The sequence below is a fragment of the Phyllopteryx taeniolatus genome, chromosome 2, assembly GCF_024500385.1.
Source record: "Phyllopteryx taeniolatus isolate TA_2022b chromosome 2, UOR_Ptae_1.2, whole genome shotgun sequence".
Taxonomy (NCBI): domain Eukaryota; kingdom Metazoa; phylum Chordata; class Actinopteri; order Syngnathiformes; family Syngnathidae; genus Phyllopteryx; species Phyllopteryx taeniolatus.
The window spans coordinates 25,440,608-25,460,925 of record NC_084503.1 but is presented as its reverse complement, the minus strand read 5'-3'; the positions used below and the strand labels follow the sequence as shown (position 1 = coordinate 25,460,925).

General features: G+C 41.0%; 1 protein-coding gene across 8 annotated transcripts in view; it reads right to left on the bottom strand.

Annotated features, from left to right (window-relative positions):
* Window positions 1-12,977, bottom strand: part of LOC133474145 (BTB/POZ domain-containing protein kctd15) — a 47,994-nt gene extending 35,017 nt beyond the window's left edge. For 2 of the 8 annotated variants that reach the window (XR_009787366.1, XM_061765526.1), the window contains exons 1-2: window positions 11,723-11,979; window positions 9,111-9,286 (exon numbers count right to left, since the gene is read on the bottom strand). Coding sequence is in view for 7 of the 8 variants with exons in the window: in XM_061765526.1 (XP_061621510.1) it covers window positions 9,111-9,286; window positions 11,723-11,734 (188 nt within the window). In the remaining variant the exon portion in view is untranslated. Of the gene's footprint in view, window positions 1-9,110; window positions 9,314-9,374; window positions 10,158-11,722; window positions 11,983-12,017 lie in introns of those variants that run through there. The other 6 variants (XM_061765522.1, XM_061765523.1, XM_061765527.1 and 3 more) reach the window with 6 other exon arrangements.
* Between the last annotated feature and the right edge of the window lie 7,341 nt (window positions 12,978-20,318).

Below are 20,318 nucleotides of genomic sequence, written 5' to 3'. Positions count from 1 at the left end.
TTAGAGTCTCCAATTAATGCATGTTTTTGGGATGTGGGAAGAAACCGGAGTGCCCAGAGAAAACCCACGCAGGCACGGGGAGAACATGCAAACTCCACACAGGCGGGGGCGGGGATTGAACCCGGGTCCTCAGAACTGTGAGGCTGACGCTCTAACCAGTCTCCCACCGTGCCGCTACACTACATATATTTTTACTTATTTAATACCACCTTCAAAGCAGTAAGCCTCATCTCTTTTTATCAAAGTTAAGCTACAGCTGTTTTGTTGATTTTATGGTTTACAGTGGCAGCACAGTTCTTAGTGGTTAGCACGTCTGCCTAACTGTCAAAAGATCCTGGGTTTGAATCTTGGCTCGAGCCTGGCTGTGTGGTGTTTGCATGTTCTCCCCGTACTTGGGTGGGTTTTCCCCGGGTTCGTGCCATATAAAGAAATTCAAGCCCGAAGGGTGATGAGGATGGAGCTGCCAGGCAAGAGAGTTAGAGGAAGACCAAAGAGAAGGTTGACAGATGTAGTGAGGGAAGACATTAGGACACGTGGTGTTAGACAGGAGGATCCAGGAGATAGGCCTGCATGGAAAAGTCTGTTGTGTTACCACTTTTCCATTAAGCCTTTGTCAGTAATCATTAAAGTGAAGACTGTCTTGTTTTTACGTTATTATAACATTGAACAACTTATAATAATTATATATGTGTTTGTATATATATATATATATATATATATATATATATACAAACACACACACACACGTTGGCAGCCTGCGATTAGAATCACTTTGCCTTTGTTGTTCTGCATTATAGTTAAAACTGAGTGTTTTATAGTTTTTACATATTAACAGCAGGTGATTTCTTTTTACACTTGTATGCCTTTTGAAATTTCCATCGTTGTCACTGTTTTGTTGAATTCTTTGAAGATTTAAGGACGTACATAATTGCTGGCATCGGGCCGAAACCTCCTCTGTCCAAATTTGACAAATTTCATATTCTTTCACAAATCAGTATTATTGGTCAGTCCCCACATGGGTCTATTATTTTTACAAATTACTGACCAATCTAAAGTGTTGAAAATGGCTTGCTCTCTTGGACAATGCAATGTTAATGCCACAAAAAAATGCTTTACTTTTTGGTTTCCTGAAAAGTGATGGTTTTGGAGATGCGAGGATTCCACCACAAATTCACCTATTCGCTGATTATTCAGGGCGGAGGCTATCCTCTGTTTTTTGAAGGAGCCCCATATCTGGGATTTTTTAAAATCTAATCTCTTGCTTATTCATGTTTTGTTTTGTTTTTTTTAAGATGATTTTATGCCAATTATGATGAGTGACAATTTCTGCAAATTTTCCCTTTTCACGGACCCCGCTGTACGTGGGGTCCTAACCTGAATTTGTACGAAAGTCAGAACGTGCCGTAGTGGTCTATCACAAGTCTAACGCTAAAGCTAATGCAGTAGGAAAGTCATAATTTCTTACAGTAAATATTTGTATGAAAAACACTTATAGGCCATAATTAAAAAAAATTATAATAATCCAATGAAAAACAGTTAGTAAGACAGTAAACTGCCTTGTAAACTTGCAACCACAAAACATCTTATGTCGGGACGGTCGTAAACCGAGGACCCCGCTGTACACGTAGTAAAGGTTTTATGAAGGTGAAAATTGGATTATTTCCTGTTTAGAAATTTTCACGTTAGAGGTTGCACTATATTCCGTTTTTGCAGATAGCATATGTGCTTTTTTTAAACATTACTTCCACCAAGGAGGCGACATATGCAGAAATGTGTTTGTCTGATTTTTTGTGTGTGTTGACACACGATGTTATGGCATTTTTTTTACATGAATCTTAATGACACAATTCAGGCATACAGTATGAAGGTGTACCCTAACGAGTGCCACTCCATTTAATTTTTGAAAATGTTTAACATGTTCTTTCCCCCAATAATTCAAACTACTTCTCATGTTCTGCTTGGGGATGCTGTTTTTCCTAATGCTTCATCTTGTTATTGCCACACTAAATGTGCTTTATTTTAGCACAATAGAGGGAATGGTTGCGCACACTCGCAAGACAATTGGCAGTTTCCTTCATTTTAACTCCAAAACAACTATTAAAGAGGCTTTGTGTGCTGTTATATTCTTTGTTTTTGTTTTTGTTTTTACACGATCTCTCATCGCAGCTTCACTTCCTCCATTGGGTGACAAAACATAATTGTGCAATGAGTTGACCCTCACGCCAGTGTGAAAACCTCAAATTCTATTACACGGAGCAGGAACATAGCAAAAGAAACAGCATTAACAAAACATTATTTGTAAACTCTTTTGATTTAAATGACAACATTTTAAAAAGCGTTTGCATCAAGTGTCAGCTGACCCCAACAATTCCCCTCCTCCTCTTTGACTGTGTGTGGAAGCAACAATGTCTCTTTTTCTCCAGGCCTTTCTTTCTTTTTCCTATCCTTCCTTCCTTTCTTTCTTTTCTTTCTTCAGTCTCCATCCTCCCGTCTCCCTCGCTCGCTTTTCTCTCTGGAAATCGATGCAAAATGCTTTATAAAAAACCAATACTCATCTCCCTGTTTGGCCCGAGGTGTTCCTTTCTCATATGGTCTTGCAATTCTTCCAGCTAGAATTTCACCATACGCCTGCGGCCTAACTCTGTTTTTCATCTCCACTTTTTTAAAAAGCAATTAAAATGCTGCCTGTTTTTCTTTTTCTTTGCCTCCCCCCCACCACCACCACCACCACAACGCCTCTTCCTCCTTCCCCTCCTCCTCCACTCACTTTACTCACTCTTTCACTCTCTCGCTCTCTCTGCTGGCCTTCTCATGTTTGCCCTTCTCTGTTCAATTGGATGAGAGGTTTAACAGGTAGTGTGTTGCACATACGTTGTATGGACAAAAAGTATTGAACTCTGAGAAAATACACAGTTGGATCCCTTTCACTCTTCTGGGAATCAGATTTGTCATGTTCTTTTAAATCAACCTCATCTACACACCTTAATGGACTTTGCTTTGTGCACTGGGAGCATTAAAGTGCCTCCCCAAACTGTTCCCACAAATACAGAAGCACACAATGGGCCAGGACGTACTTGATTGCTTAAGTGGGGTAAAACCATATCGATAACTGGGCGGAATTTTATAACAATTCTTATGTGCGTGGTCAACCCCGAGTTCGGCCGAGCCACAGACTCCATGATTGTGATGTGAAAAACAACGATAGACAATCAGGAAAAAACCTGAAGCTCACGCTGTTGCCCGACACAAATAGAGGAGCAACTGGTTGTGTTGAGTGTTTGTGTAATGCGTCACCCAATTCATTCACAACAATACAAATGACATGGAGAAGCAATTACTAAATAAGGTGAGAGCTGGCCTAGCTTCTTCTATTTCTTCTTATACAACTCCTGTATTTTCCGACAGTCTGGATACCGTACTGCCTCTTACAGATCAATCTTGGTACTACGACAGACATCATTATGTGTAGGTGGGTGTACTGTGTAGACTCTAAATTGCCCGTAGGTGTGAATGTGAGTGTGGATGGTTGTTTGTTTGTATGTGCCCTGCGATTGGCTGGCAACCAGTTCAGGGTGTTCCCCGCTTACTGCCCGATGACAGCTGGGATAGGCTCCAGCACGCCCGCGACCCTAGTGAGGAGAAGCGGCTCAGAAAATGGATGGATGGATGGATGGATGGGTGGGTGTACTGTGTTGCTCATCTGAAGTACACCACACACTATAAGAGTAGTCAGAACACATGCTGATTTTTTCCTCATCACTTGGTGTCGCTCACGGTTAAAAAATGGAAATGCAATTAATCCATTACAGCTGCATATAATGTTATATTTGCCTTATTTTGGTAATTGTGTGGTTAAAAATAAATATTGTGCAATATAGAAATAGGTGAAAAAAAACAATTTATGATGAAATAACAGTGGGTTTGGTAGCAAATCACTGTCCAGTGTTTTTTGCCTTTTTGGGTACAAACATGTTTTACATTCACTGCAGTTACTGCTAGTCCAAAATGGCCACCACCTCCAACAATGCGGCACAGCTATTGCATTGCATTGTGGGATGTGATGGCCATTTTAGGCATAAAAAAAAAAAACAAAGATACCTGAAGCACGGAGCCAACGATGTTTCTGTGGCATGAGACAAAGCACAAAGTTCGGAGCCTTCCAGAACCATGCCAAGACTGTTTGTAAATCGAAAATAGTGTGTAACCCGAGGTAATTTTTCTTTTAAAAAAAAAAAGTCATAAACTGAATCATTCGTAAACCGGGTCGTTCGTAAACTGTATGCTGTTACAACGGAGGCAGGTTTTGGCTGCATTAAGCACATACACATATTGTACTTTAGCTTCTCATTATGCTTTAAGTTTATCACTGTTAATTTGTATTTACCACAGTAGCTGAGAAATGAAATACATGTCACCACTGGAGGGGGATCCCTAGAGAGGGGAAAAAAAGCCCAATTATTCCTTACTGATACTTTCATGCCGACTAGTTTAACATATTCACATTGTTATTTAGATCAGATTTGGACAAAGGGGGGTCTTGCAGCCTGGGGTCCAGCAATAAATAGGGTGGAACCCTGGATGATTTTTTTTTTTTTTTTTTTTTAATGAAGAAATAATATTAGAACTAATTCTGTACAGTTCCACATTACTGCAAAACAGCATGATAATATATACATAGTAAAAAAGTGTAAGTGCAAATAATTATATTACCATTATGTATCACCAAACATAATTTTGGGGGACAAATAACTGCATAGTATTCAATTATTATATTAAAAGTGCAGCACGTTCTTGGTTAATGACTGTTCGAGGTTATGAATGTGGCGTGAGCATACGACAGTGCAAGAAGGCACTTACTGTTTTTCATTTTACGCTTTTATATTTATGGCCAAAAAGTATTTTTTCATACAAATATTTGCTGTAAGGATGATATTTCCAGGTTATGAACGCCACGCAATGAACTAGTTTGCGCAGCAGTGAAGACATGGTTACGTTACGCCCCACAAGAAGTCTTGCTCAGTTACCGCCGTACTTACTGTTTTTCACTTGAGCATGCCCCCCAATCTTTTTGTTTTGTTTTTGCTATCGAGAGTTTTTCTGACAAATATCTACCAAAATTATGACCTTATTATTGCCTTAGCATAGGTAGTATGGGTTAAGTCCCCCCTGCATACAATTTATCAAGTATTTGTGATTTGCTGCTACGGAAAATCACTCGTAACAGCATAGCTCTGTAAAAAGCACCTTAAATCTTCAAAGACTACAACAACACAATGACAAAGAATACAAAATGAATAAAAAGAGTGTTTTCTCAGTCCTCCACATGGTAACTGGAGAGACAGGGGGACATTTATATGCATTTAAAGCAACAGAATGCACAATGCCACTTCAGATCGATCACAGATGGACACAGAAAAGAGAAAAAAGTGCTTCTATCCAAATAGCTCCCCTTGTCTGTGTGGACCATTTGCCCCTAATTTCCTCAGCTTCTGTTCAAGTGAGAGCTTCACAGAGTGCGCCATCAATGTTTCATGGCCACTGTCCCTTAATATGCCCTGGTGCTGAGGAAGACGGATAGCCGCACATTAGTTACTAGACTAACTTTCTCTTGGCACGCTGCATTATTTAGCTAGCGATCTATTAAAAGTCACCATCAACTTGAAACTCCTTAACCATGCTTTTTTAGGTACTCTCCACTCCCCAACCCTTCTCCTTTTTCTGGACTCGGTACGATGACTGGACATGCGTGGCGTTCTCTGGATCCCGCCACAGTGTAATTGTTTTGCTTTTCTGCTGTCAGCCATTATCCTAATTCACACAAAGGGGGAGGCAAGAGAGGGTGGAGGAGAGGGGGTGGGGGGGCCCTCCTCCTTCCACTGGCTCCAGCGGAAAGTAGGGCCCTGAGGCCAAGTGTGCTCTGAGGAGGCTGGGAAAAGCGAGAGACAACAGTGAGCGTATGTGTGTGTGTGTGTGTGTGATCCCGGGTGAGAAAGAAACAGAAAGAGACGGGCCGAGCGAGCAGAGGCGCATGTGTGAAGAAGAGAGAGAGTAGAGAGAGAGAGAGAGAGAGTGAGATATATATATATATATATATATATAGAGATTGAGAGAGAGAGAGAGAGAGAGAGAGAGAGAGAGAGAGGAAGAAGCACTCAAAGCAACACTGACGCTCATATCTTCACCCTCGCTCCTGTAGCCATCACAATGCTCTGACATGACTATGTGTGTGTTTTCTGTTTGCTTGCTTGCCCGTCAAAAACGTCTTCGTAACATCTCGCACTGCCGACTAAAGCAACTGTCCTATTCAAACACTGTATAACACTTGGGTGTTTGTTTACACAACTACGACCTAGAAAAATCGGGAAAAGTTTTATATATAAACGGCAAAAGTTGTTCAAATGACCTGCAGAAAACATCTGAAAACATTGTAGTACGCATGCCAGCCCAGTAGTTGGCAATGCTACGTAGAAACACTACGCACACAAACCAACACTTGAATACATGTCGTCGGCTTACACAGGAGCATGGTAACAGCCCTTTAGAAGCTAAGGAACTATATTTCGTGTCATAGAGCTTTATAGGGCAAGGAACCATATTTTGTAACATAGCCCTTTAGTGGCTAAGGAGCCATATTTGGAATCTTAGTGCTTCATAGGGCAAGGAACGATATTTGTCTAGCAAGGAAGAATATTTGGTAATGTAGCGCTTTACAGGGATTCCTCAGTTTACGACGGAGTTCCACCCTTCTACCAGTGCCATAATCTGAATTTGTACATCCGTGCAGCGCGAACGCCGTAGTAAAGTCAAAATTACAATAAATATAAAATATTCCAATGAACAACAGTAAGAATGGCACTAAGTGAGCGTGATCTTACAGCACTATCCAGACTAATTTATCGTGCGTCGTACACTGCTGGAAAAGCATCATAATCATAAACTCGTAAAAATCGGTTTTGTTGCTCCGCATTTACATGCGGCTGCTTTTAGATTTGTCTTAGAAAACACCCACTGAGACCTATTTTGAAAGATTTTTAATTTTGACTTTAATTCTGTATTAGCGTACTGTTCCGGCGTACTTACATATCTGTGCTATGTCGCCACCGGAGAAACAGAAATTCGTCTGAATTGAGGACCCACTTTATATTACAATACAACAAAGTGAATAGAATGAGGTTCCCCAGGATGGCTAAATTAGCGCGATGCTATGTCTGTATCCCCGAAACAGCTGTGATTGATGCTAGACAATTGACTATTTATACAGTATTTATCAACAATGAATAGAGGCCTTTGTTTGTGCATTTGAATTTGAGGGAATTCAGCTTGCACCCTTTCTTTTCCGTATGCCGTTCTGATGCACAGAAAGACATGCTTTCATTAATATGCTTTGCCATCTGAAATTAACGTCTTAAAGATCGTAAAACCTATTATATTAACATAAGCACAATATATCAGTATCGGGGGGGAGAGGGGGTGGGGGCGGGACATAACAGCTTAAATGGCAACAACATTCGTCAATCCGTGTCTGAGATGAGCTTTTATTTTGCCTTTAACATAAAAATGAGGAGCTGTCTGGGGATTTCTTGTCAGCGGACTGTGCTCGTATCAAGCCTTTTATTATCAGGGGATTAGGGGGATTGTTTCCTGTAGCCAATTTGGCAGATTTTCTAACAACCCGCCCGGTGTGTGTTTACCTAGGCTCGCATGGGACTTTGACGGTGATACTGAAGACTGTGAAGAAAAGCTATGTGAGGAGTGGGTTTCATATTTTATCGTCTATCTTTGTTTGTAAGTTTACAGTCTTGTTTGTGGAACCCGAATCAAGATTTCTCAATGTTTTAATAATAATCTTAATAATAATAAAAATAACAACAACTTGGATTTTAATAGAACCTTTCACGGAACCCAAGGCTGCGTTACATAAAGTGGACAAACAAAAACACAGAACAAAGAAAACTAAACATCAAAAACTGCTTTAAAATAAACCAGGCAAGCAGTTTCTCAGGTCACTTTCATTGTCCCATGCACACCTGTATTCGTCGGACACTTCATTAGGTACACCTAATACAATCCTAAGAGCTGTATTAAAAAAAACTGCCTTTTCAAATACAACAATGCTGTATATTTTTGTGGTTGTAGTTTGAGTTGGTGTAGAACTGCATCGCATCATGCTAAAAGTTTTTTTTCATATAATATTGTTGTTATCTTACTTAGCAATTGGAGAGGCAAAAAATATTAGAAACCGTTCTCAGTGTGACGCAGTGCAGTTGTAGACCACTACAAACTACTCTTAGTCATATGAAAAAAGGCATAAGTCCACTCCACCCATATTTTACACTCCATCTGTCCATTCACTCTTTTTCAAGTTGTTGACAACAGTAGTTGTGCTGTGACATTAGTTACAACGCTGCATTTCCCTTTAGGGAAGTGTAACACGATCTGATCCAGACAATGCTGTTCCCTTGATACCTCTCTAAATTGACCATTATTATGTTATTAAAGACAGAATTGACTGTTTATAACACTGGTCCATTTAGAAACTGTGAAGCGCATGAAAAAAAAAAATCTACAAAATAATACACACAAGAAAATCTTTTTAAAGATAAAATGCTGAATTACAGTCCCCAAAACTGTGTCGTGACCACTACGCTAGAGGCAGCAGGAGCTTACGAATGAACATTTTCACTGTTTTGCCTTTTAAAAGGACGCCTTAGATCAACTCTCACAAAAGTGGAGATGCGACACGATTGCCACTGCTGGCCATTCAACATCAACGTAAATTATGTAAGATGCAGGGAAAGAACTAGTGATTTACAAGGAAAAGTTGTTACTCTCAAAAGTTGAAGAGTTAGGGCCACAAGAATTTTGGATAATGACGGAGTTGCTATCATCATGACTTTATACACCAACTGCAGTGAATTTGAAATAAAAGCATTAGGGTGGAGACTTTCAGCTTTAAATTAGGAGGTTTCACAAAAATATGGTATTTACATTTCAGGAATGTTGGTCATTTTATGCAGAGTAACTCAAAAAGCATGTTGGCAATTGACTTACAACAGGTTTATTCATTGGACAGGTGTAGACAGACAATAAAGACATAAGAGTTCCTTTACCTTGAGTCAGGGTACTTGGTGAGCGTGGCCAGGCTGCTGGTGTACATGTGGCCGCCCACGTCGATGTGCACGGGCGCGTTGGCTTTGGTGAGCTGCGCCGGCAGTGGGATGCCCTGGGCGGCAAGGGGGGAGACCGGGGACCGGGTCAGAGAGAGCCGCGACATGCTTCGCCCCTCCTGGAAGCAAGTGTACAAAAAAGCCATTGGAGGAGAAGGTAGGGAAGAGGAGGAAGATAGAGGAATGGTGGAGGAAGAGTGATCCTACAGTGCCCAAAAAATCAAGACGATATCCTTCCTTATCAGATCACTTCCATGACTGCCTGGTCGCGTTCCCCTCGCCTCCGTATTACTACACCGCGGCGCCTCTAATTAAGTATGTTTGGATCTTTTGGCTCAGGACCGCAGGCGAGGATAGGAGGAGGATGCTTATTAGAGAGAGGGAGACAGACAGATAGACAAGAGAGAGTGAGAGAGAGCGAAAGAGGGAGAGGGAGGGATGCTAGGTGTCAGCCTCTAGGGGAATAAAACAAACTGCTGCTGCAATATTCTAATTAAAGGTCGCATGATGGGAGAGATGTGATGCACCCAGACACACCAGTGTGGGAGTGAGAGGGGTGGGGGGGGTCTAAGCTTCCACACTTACACACATACACCCACACACAGACACAAACTGTACCTACAGAGTAATCACATCCCTGTTTAGGAGCAATATCTGAAAAGGAACACATTATAACTACTGTGTCAGAGTACACCGAGTGATAGTTACTTAAAAGGAGGCATTAAAGCAGCAAGTTAATGCCACCAGCAAGCCAACACGCCATATAAATAACAATAAAGCATGCATGCTTTTGGCAAAGTAACACAAATCATTTTTCAAAACATAATTATGTTCTTGGAAAAGTAATTTTGGCCCTCTGTGTTTTCCACATACGTTGAGGACTGACAATAAAATGCTACCACACCACACCATACATTAAGGGTACCCATATTAACACATACATGGCACCCACTGAAAGAAACCGAAAAAATCAAAACGTTTTAACCTAGAAAATGAGTTTAGTATGTCACAATGTTGTTGTTTTTTTAATTGGGCAACTCCACCATTTTCAAAGACTATTTAAAGCTTATTAATTACTATCATTAGCTTTCTTTGTTGATTGGCTGCAACAAATAGCTGAGGTGTGTGGTGTCCAGGTTATAAAATATGGTTCATTACAGATTTACAAACACTTTATCCACTGGTTTTCAAGTTGTTTGTTAAACCCTACTGCTTGCTAAATAGTGGTCCATGTGTAACCCATTACTACCGTTTTTACCAATTTGTGTGTTATAATAAAAGGATTCATTAACTCATTCACTGCCAGCCTTCCCAGTTAACGTGGATATTTGACTTCTAAAGCCGTCAATGGCAGTGACTGTGTTATGATGATATGTCTACTGCTCCTTTAAGTCTATCTGACCACATGGCTTGATTAGAATAGACTATCAATTGTGTCAAATAGTTTGAATTTACCTAATAGTGAGCCACCACCAAATGTTGAAAACTGCCATTCTTTGCTATTTAACAGTGCAAAGAGGGTATTTACAAACAGTGGGAAACATACTATTGTAAAGTGATCCTTTTGTAAACTATAAGAGCTCAGTTCTTTAATGTCTTCATGTGTAATTTTCCACAAGGTGAACCAGCTCAGCACCAAAGTGGACCATGACGTAAGGTCCGGTGTCAGAACTGAAATTCGGGGTTTGTTCTGCTAAAGTGAACGCTTGACGCCAGGGATCACGTGCGTGAAAAGGTCACATGGTTTGTGGTGACTTTAGAATGGCTGACATGTTTCTTCCCTGCAGGCTTAAAAGCACATTTAAAAGGAGGAGACAAAAAAGCACATTTCACCCATCACTAAATCAACACAATTGATCAGCTTGTTGTTGCACAATTTGGGGGGATTTTATGATCTTAAAAGTATTTAGCCTTAAGTGAATGTTTTTTTTTTTTTAATTCCCAGGGTGGTGCCCGCCTCACTTGGAGTATCATGTTGCTCTAATACGATTACACGAGGATGGGATTACGTTCCAAATCCTGGGAAATGGAGATTGGAGAAGTTTTTTTTTTGTGGGGGGGGGATACTCACATATCTTTCTCTGTGGAACAACCAACTACCTTCGGAGTCTTGGCATCAAAATACAGACACAAATGAATTAAAAACATAAGATTTCAGTTTCCCTGCACTGTTCCCTATAACATAGGGTTCTCAAACTGAGACTCGCTACACAAAGTGGGTCAATTTTGAAGGTTTTCATATTAAAATGATGTTGGATATGTTATTGATAATAAATATGATAATCAAAAGCAGGCTCACAATTTATGTGCGAAGGACAGCATTAAAGCAATGCATTCCGACGCGAGTTGGAGTCCCCAACTTCAGGGGGGAAACCCTGCCTTAAAATAGCTAGAATTAAATAAAGCACTTGGTGCAACGTGCATGCATAAAAAAAAGAAATGTTCAACATGGCGTCTTACTATTGATACTATATTCCTGCTCTGACATTTCCACAGCGGTTTGAAAAACGATGGTAATGTTGCACAAAACAAACCGTCGTTTGCGTCGCAATTACCGTTTCGAACATGGTAGACAGCGAGTCCAGATAGGAGTCCAGTGGGTAAAAAAAACAGCAAAAAAAAAAAAAAAACGCTCAAATATTTGCTTGTCGGTCCAGATCGGAGCGAAGGGGACACACACACACACACACACACACAAATCTTGCGGGGAAACCGCGCACGTAAGAATGCAAAAGTGTGATGCGTTGGCTGCAGCTCGACCCTGGCTCGTCAAGCATGCGTGCGTCCTAAACGAGCGAGAAAGAAAGACAAGGCAAGAAAGAAGCGCACACAGGAGGCGTCCTTGCTTACCTTGAACATCGAGGAGATGAGCTTCCGTCCTTCCTTCCCCCCTCGTCTTATTCCTTCTTCTTTAAATGAGTCTTCCTGTCGTTTTATTAGGAGTAGAAAAGAAGAAGACTCCAGAAGTAGAAGAAAATAAGGAGAAAGGGATGAAGAAGAAGAATGTGGCTCCGGGCTGCCCGAGCGCCTCTGGGCCAGGGATTAGGCTACAATTAGCTCAACTCCTCTTTCTCGCCAAGGCAATTTTCTCAGGGAAAGAAAAGCGTGATAGAACCCCCCCCCCCCCTCCTCCTCCTCTCCTCTTTCTTCACCTCCTCCCTTCTCAGACTAAAAAAAATAATAAATTACGCCTGCACAGAAAGGAACTTATCTTATATATTTGTGTGCGCGTGCACGTGTTTGTGTTATCCCGGAAAGAAAAATAAACAACAAAAAGGAAGCATACGTTTGCCTTCACTAAAAGTTTAAACAAAAAAAAAAGGAAAGGGACAAACAGATCTTAAAAATATATGTGATAATAGTTCCAGAGGTGACTTCTAGCTAAAGGCGTTCAGGTCTCCAAAGTTCAAAGTCAGCCAGTCAGCCAGTCAGCCATCGTCTCCTGCGCGCTAATGAACAGCCGACAAGAACTTGTTGAGAAAGTCAACACGCAGCATCCGAGAAGTCCTCCTCTTCCTCTCCAGCTTTTCGCCTCAAATGTCTGGAGTGGATGATGGTGATGATGATGATGTGGTTGTTGTTGCAACGGGGCGCGCGCACGCACACACACACACACGCGCGCGCACACACACAGACTTCCCTTCGGCCATTCAAATCAAATGACGTCCACGGACGTGCATGCACGCCGCAGCAGAAAGCAACCCTCACAGGCCGCCCGCAGCCAAATGCGCCATTTCAATTATAGCGCAGGGGTTTAGATGGAGATATCTGGCCACAACGCACACATACGCATATGCACTTGCACGCACACACTCCTCACTCATGCTCAAAATGAAAGCAGACAGCCTCCAGACTTTTGCAAAATAGGATTCACAAGCTGATTATTGTTTTTTTGTTTTGTTTGTTTTTTTTGCATGTGTGACACAGTGGAAGTGAATCATGCGTGAAGCGTTTTGTTTTTCTAAAAAAAATTTTAAAAAAAAGTTTGAAGTCAGTCAAGGTGCTCCATTATTTATTTATTCGTCTGTTTGTTTATTTGCGTGTAAATAAGTGTGAATAATTGATGCAGCATTGAGCCCAGTAATTACTCGCTGCTCCTACCAGCATCCAAAGAGAAAGGCAAGTGTGGATGTTTCTTGATATTTGGCTCCAGCCAGTGTAAGACGCGGGTACTACATCACATGATTAACTATTGAGTTTAATTGAGGGAGAGTTAGTTATTATAAAACAATAAAATCACTATCCTAACAACAACACGACTACTACAGTGTGGGAAATAATTATTTCCCTGCTGAATTTGTAAGTTTTCGCTCTTTAAAATAAATGAGCAGGCTCCAGTTTTTACAGTTGTTTATTGATTATTGTGACGGACAGAATATACTGAAATGCCTTAAAATAAACACAATGTAAAAATTAGAAAAACACGCATTTTATTGAGAGAACTAAGTTTCGGATCCCCAACAGAATTCTTGCTCCCACAGAAAGGGTGGTTCTCCTCAACTAATTAGCAATTCAGGGATAAAGACCAGGACCAGTGAATATCCGTAGTTAGATGCCCCCTAAAAAGTTTTATAATTGTCTGTATATGCCACAAGATGGGGGCAAAGCACGAATTCTAAATTTCTAAATGCAGCTCCTCAACTCCCTTCAGGATAGTTTCTTGGCAGAGATTGGACCAAGTCATTGCCCTCAAGTCCCAAGTCGAGAGGCAAGTCGCAAGTTCTACACTTTGAGTTTCGAGGCTTTTCGAGTCATTTTACCAACAAAATAAAAATATATTGTAATATGTATAATATGTTACGAATAGGTATCTATTATATACTGCATTTATATATTTATTATATTTTAAAATCCATATGCGTTCATCAAAACAAATTTACAAACAAAAAATTTACAAACAAAAAAAAAATAAACAAAGTACATTGAACCTTTCTAAGAAAACTATGGGACTGATCAACATTTTTGCACCTTCAAAGCCAATCATCAAGGGGGGTGGGGGCTTAGTTTATTGCCCCTTCAAAATCGATCGATATGTTTTCAGTTATTCTATGAAAATGCGATGCTATAACTCACTTTTTCTCACTTTATTTCTGAAGTGACATTAAGCAGACCTGTCACAAATAAGAATTCTACTGACAATTCTATCGGAATAATCAAGTATAAGGATAAAATATATTTTTTGCTTGGTTAAAGAGCAATTATGAATACACAAGAGAAAAAAATTCACTTACTAATGAAAGACCAATTGGTTTCCTCTTTTAGATAATCAACAGCTTTTTTCTTATTGTGCATATACAGTAGCAGGAAACTGCATTTTCTTGTCTACAAACATTTCTAGTGAGGCAATTTCAAATTTCCTTTTAAACTTGGCATTTCTTGTGAGTATCAAAAATAAGGCATTCATTCAAAAAAAGAGGAACACAAGTTTGTCATCTTGTTATAAAGGTACAATTTTATCCAACTGTGGTATCTCACTCAGAACACTAGGGGGCACATGTGAAAATATCGCATCAAAAAGAGGCAGAGAAAGGACACGAAGAAGAATGTAGTTTCATGTCAAATAGATGATAGCTGTGGGCTGATCAACTGGTAAATAAAGTGAATAAAAAAGGAAATACAGTACAAGACTGATTCTTGAGAACACTATACTGTTTAAACCAGACTGTAATGAACAGGACAGTGCACGGCCGGCCAGCCGTGAAACTATTTGCATGATTGCTCACAAAGCTAGCTGCTAATGCTAACAAAAACAAGCATACGTGACATCCAGCCGCATGATTCCCACAATGCAATGTGAATTTATTATTATTATTTGCAATCATTGACGTCCTTATTGTTACGTAAAATGTCGTTTCTCTGTATGTTAACAGTGGTTCTTGGTATGTATACCGTATTTTCACAACCATAAGGCGCACTACAAAGTCTTAAATTTTCTTCAAAATGGACGGGGTGCCTTATAATGCGGCGCGCCTTATGTGTGCACCGCCTTCCAAAATCTATAAATGTTGTGTGATGAGCGCTCCGCTTGACTGACTGGGAGCATTTCCTGCCGACACGCTTCTTATACAGAGGAAAAGCGGACGTGGCTGAGGACAGCATGTGGACGTAAAGAGGGAAGGGTGCACGTGAAAGATGACGCTAAAGGCACGCCCCCAGTAGGTATATAGCGCCGGTATGTGCATTGTGCAAAACAACATCGGTTTGGCTAAGCACCACCGAAAATGGCACCTACGAAGAGACACGCTTACGAAGCACAGTTTAAGCTTCAAGCTATCAGTTACGCGGAGGAACATGGGAATCGAGCAGCCACGAGAGAATTCAAGATCAACGAATCCATGGTTCACAAGTGGAGGAAGCAGGAAAACGAGCTTCGCCAAGTCAAGAAGACAATGCTGCGTTTCCGCGGAAACTAGGCGAGGTGGCCCGAGTTGGAAGACCAACTCGAGCAATGGATTAATGAGCAAAGAACAGCCGGGAGAAGCGTCTCTACAGTCACCATTCGACTGAGTGCAATAACGCTTGCAGAAGAAATGAAAATTGAACATTTTTAATGAGGGCCCTCTTGGTGCTTTCGTTTTATGAAACGGCGCCATCTATCCATCCGGGCAAGGACTACCGTGGCGCAGCAACGTCCGGCGGATTACAAGGAAAAGCTGGCCATCTTCCGCTCCTACTGCAGTAAAAAGATTGTCGACAAACACATCCAGCCCAACCTCATCACCAACATGGACGAGGTGCCGCTCACTTTCGCTCACTTTCGACATACCGGTGAACCACACTGTAGAGAAGAAGGGGACCACCACGGTAGCGATACGCACAACGGGGCATGAGAAGTCGGCTTTTACTGTTGTGCTTGGTTGCCATGGTAATGGACAGAAATTGCCACCTACGGTGATGTTTAAGTGGAAGATGCTGCCTAAAGAAAAGTTTCCAGCCGAAGTCATCGTTAAGGCTAATCAAAATGGCTGGATGGACGAGGAGAAAATGAGAGAGTGGCTGAGTAAGGTGTATGTAAAGAGACCGGATGTTTTTTTTCCACGCGTCACCGTCCTTGTTGATCTGTGACTCCATGCACGCCCATTTCACAGCCACTGTGAAAAACCAAGTGCAGCAAATGAACTCGGAGCTTTCCATCATTTCCAATCGCTGGACATCTGTGTAAATAGGGCGTTCAAAGTGAAGTTGCGAGCGGCGTGGGAGCAATGGATGACAGATGGCGAACACAGCTTTACTAAGACAGGGAGGCAACGCCGGGCGAGTTACGCCACCATATGTGAATGGATTGTGGATGCTTGGGCCAAGGTATCTGCTTTGACTGTTGTCCGAGCTTTCGCGAAAGCCGGCATCAATGCTGAACAGCCCCCCGGCAATGAGACTGACTCTGACAATGACGAGAGGGAACCTGGCGTGTTTGATGGAGAACTTGCCCAGCCGTTCATTTCGGATACAGAACATGACGACTTTGATGGATTTGTGGATGAGGATTGATCAAAAAATAACGTGAGTACATTGTTAAATACTTCAATAAAGTACAACCGAACTCAGTTTTGCTCCCGCTGCCTTTTTAAAAACATTGTTTTAGCGTGCCTGCATGCTACCGTATGTTTTAAGCTAGCGCATGTTTTACCATGCCTGTGCCCAATAATACGGTGCGCCTTATGTATGTGCTAAATACAGAAATAGACCCCGGTGCGCCCTATGGTCGTGAAAATACGGTACCTTATTTAGCTGTCACACTTATTATTGATTTTTGTTGTCTTTTTTATTTGTTTTAATGAAACCAATGAAACTTTAGGTACTGTGTGAAAGAATTACCTCTTGATCAATTTCTCTCCAAGAGCGTGCTAAAATAAAATAACAACTAACAACACATTAGCAATAATGGCATGGGACACTTCAACCTAATAAATAATCATTAAGACATTATGTTATCACGTATCATATTTTCCTGGAGTAAAACAGTTAGTTGCACAGATAGCTATAGAAATAGAAAGCTACAATGTGTTGGTTTCTTAGTGCTTTGGTCAAAGTAGCAAGTGTTTTCAAGTCAATGGATTCAAGTCCAAGTGAAGTCACGAGTCATTGATTGCTGTTCAAGTCTGAGTCGAGTTTCAAGTCCATCTATCAAATTCATTACTCGAGTCTGACTTGAGTCCAAGTCATGTGTCTCGAGTCCACTCCTCTGTTTCTTTGGTACCAAAATACCACAAGATGGCGCCAAAGCAACATATCACTGCTTTGGCCTGAGCACAAAAACAGGGAATCGGCCAGTTTTTCAGCAAATAACGAAGGAAGGGTCCAAAAAAACTGAAAATAGGTGAATCCGTCAGTCATGACTAGCAAATCTGTAGGAGAACACTGAATTCTGGATCTCAACTCATGTGTATTAAGGAGAGGTGTTCTATGAATCCATTTCTTACCTTCCAATCTCTCTCCCACCATGGCCACCGCTTAAGAGCTGTCAAATCCTGTCAGGCTCAAGATTGTAGACCTTCACAAAAGATAGAATAGGTTACAAAACCATCAGCAAAAAAGGCTTGCTGAGAAGGGGACAACTATTGAAGCCATTCTTCCAAAGTGGAAGACACACCATTAATTGTCGTTGGTTTGAAGCGTCATGCAAGATCTTGCGTAATGGAGTGAGGAAGATCAAGAGAAAGGTGTGAGGAGCCTCAAAGTACAAAGTGGGAAGTGGTGAATGATCAGAAGGAAATTGGGAGCTCAGTTATAAAGAAAACAATTGGTAACACTGCAGTGGACTGAAATCTTGTTGCCCCTGCTCAGGAAGGCATACAGTATGGACAGGCCGGCCTTACGTACGTATCCCAGTGAACATCCAAATGACTCAGAGAAGGTGAAGGTGAAGAGAAAGTGCTGTGGTCAGATGAAACCAAAGTTGCGGTACATGGCATCAACTCGACCCGCTGTGTTCGGTGGGAGAAAAAATGGGTTCCCCCATTATTTCGAGGTTCATTGTTCACATTCCCGCTATATAGTTTTTTTTAAATGGGTTTTTTTCAATAAATCACATCGATAGTGATGTGCAGGCATCTACATTTATTTATATATTAATTTATTCAAAAAGACATCTTTTTCTAATGTCTTGGCATTCAGACGATTATATCTGCTCACATGCCTCTTATGGACCTATTCACCATGTGCTATGATGTAATGTACGTTGTAATACTTAACTTACTAGACTTTACTCCGATCTGATAGGTTTGATTGGCATCTGCCGATAATTAGCATTTTATGCTGATCGGCTTTCATGTCATAATTCGCCGATCCGATCAATGACGTCATCGATCGGCTCCGCACAAGACATTTAACGGCGTGTCTTCGTCGCGTATGAATCCAAAAGCTAGTTTATTTTTAGCTTTGTCACATGTATTGCGGTGCAGTACTGTAACTATCTGACGGCCGATCATTTTTTTTCATTAACCGTCTTCGTCGCGTATGAATCCAAAAGCTAGTTTATTTTAGCTTTGTCACATGTATTGCGGTGCAGTACTGTAACTATCTGACGGCCGATCATTTTTTTTCAATCTTGTCGGTGAAAAAACACGTCGTTGGTGTGGGACTATTTTGCGGTGTCTCAGACAAACAACACAAGGGTTTTCTCCGGGCACTCCGGTTTCCTCCCACATCCCAAAAACACGCATGGTAGGTTGATTGGCATGTGCCGATAATTAGCATTTTATGCTGATCGGCTTTCATGTCATAATTCGCCGATCCGATCAATGACGTCATCGATCGGCTCCGCACAAGACATTTAACGCCGTGTCTGCCCGCGACCCTAGTGAGGAGAAGCGGCTCAGAAAATGGATGGATGGATGGATGTGTTGGAAGGGTATAACAAGAGGTGAGTGAAGTAGACCAAAAATCTACTCTTAATGGCTCAAGCAAAAGTAAAACATAGTACTCCAAATAATTACTTGAGTAAGAGTAAGTGTGCATTTAATTTAAAAAAAAAATTCTCAAGTACTGAGTAAATGGTGATTAACTTTTGATTTATAATTTTTTTTAAGCCGAGCATTAATGGCAAATAGACAAAATAAAAAATATAACATAGGAATGTGCGAATTGAGATATTGCCCAACAATATTACTTTGACTAAAACAATTATTAATTAAATCATTGCAAAAAAAGGAAAATTCATCTAGAATAAATAGTCTGAAACTAACTTTGTTAATTTACACTCGTGAAACAGCACAAAAGGCTCACCAGGCAGAGATCACGTAGCCGAGCTTTCCTGATTTTATTTTAATTTTTTTTATAACATGCTACATGTAAATTTGTCACGAATCACGATGCTAATGCTTACTTTAGTTCAAGCTAGCTAGCTAAAAAATATTCTTTACACCAAACAATATTTTAAAAATATGTTTACATAACGTTACCTTGATATTTTGACTTCTTTTGTTCCTCCGCTTTCTTCTTTTGCGGAACTGTGGGCCCGAGGGCTTAGCTGTCCTTTTAAAAAAAAAAATTGTAACTAAAATCTACTGTCCTGTTCTGACTGATCGCTCGTTCGCTGACTTGAGATGCGCCCCCACGTCATGTGACAAAGTGACAAAAATAGTTACTTCAGTTTATTCTGTAATTTTATTTGTTATTTTCGAGACAGAAAAGTAAAGGGGGTCGCCAGTGGACGTCACAAATTATTTAATGATCTTATTGAAATATTTTTCCCGAGGAGGAGGGCGCTGGCAGTGCGCCCCTCCAGCAGATGGCGCCCTAGTCGACCGCCTATGTCGCCTATGCGCCACGAAGAACTCACTTTTTGTTTGGTGATCAAATTCACTCAATAAAATGAACAAAATGTTTCCAATTTCCATCCATTTTAATGGACTGACACTTTGTAGCACAAGTTCTTCAAGAGGTAATAGAGCAATAACGCTGGTGATATTTGACAGCAGGACTGGTGGGAGTGTGGGAATGCGTCTCTCCTTGAAGCGGGCCAAGTCTTAGTAATTAGACCCCGGTGCGCCACAGAAAGCCCCCTCATCCAAATCCCCCTGGCAAAGATTTGTTTTTTCCAGAGGTACAAACTGGAGGGATGTGGAGAGGGAGTTGGGGGGAGAAGAGATGGATTTTTTTTCTCATTAAAAGGAAACAAGCCTGGAGTTAGTTCAATTACACGTGGCGGGC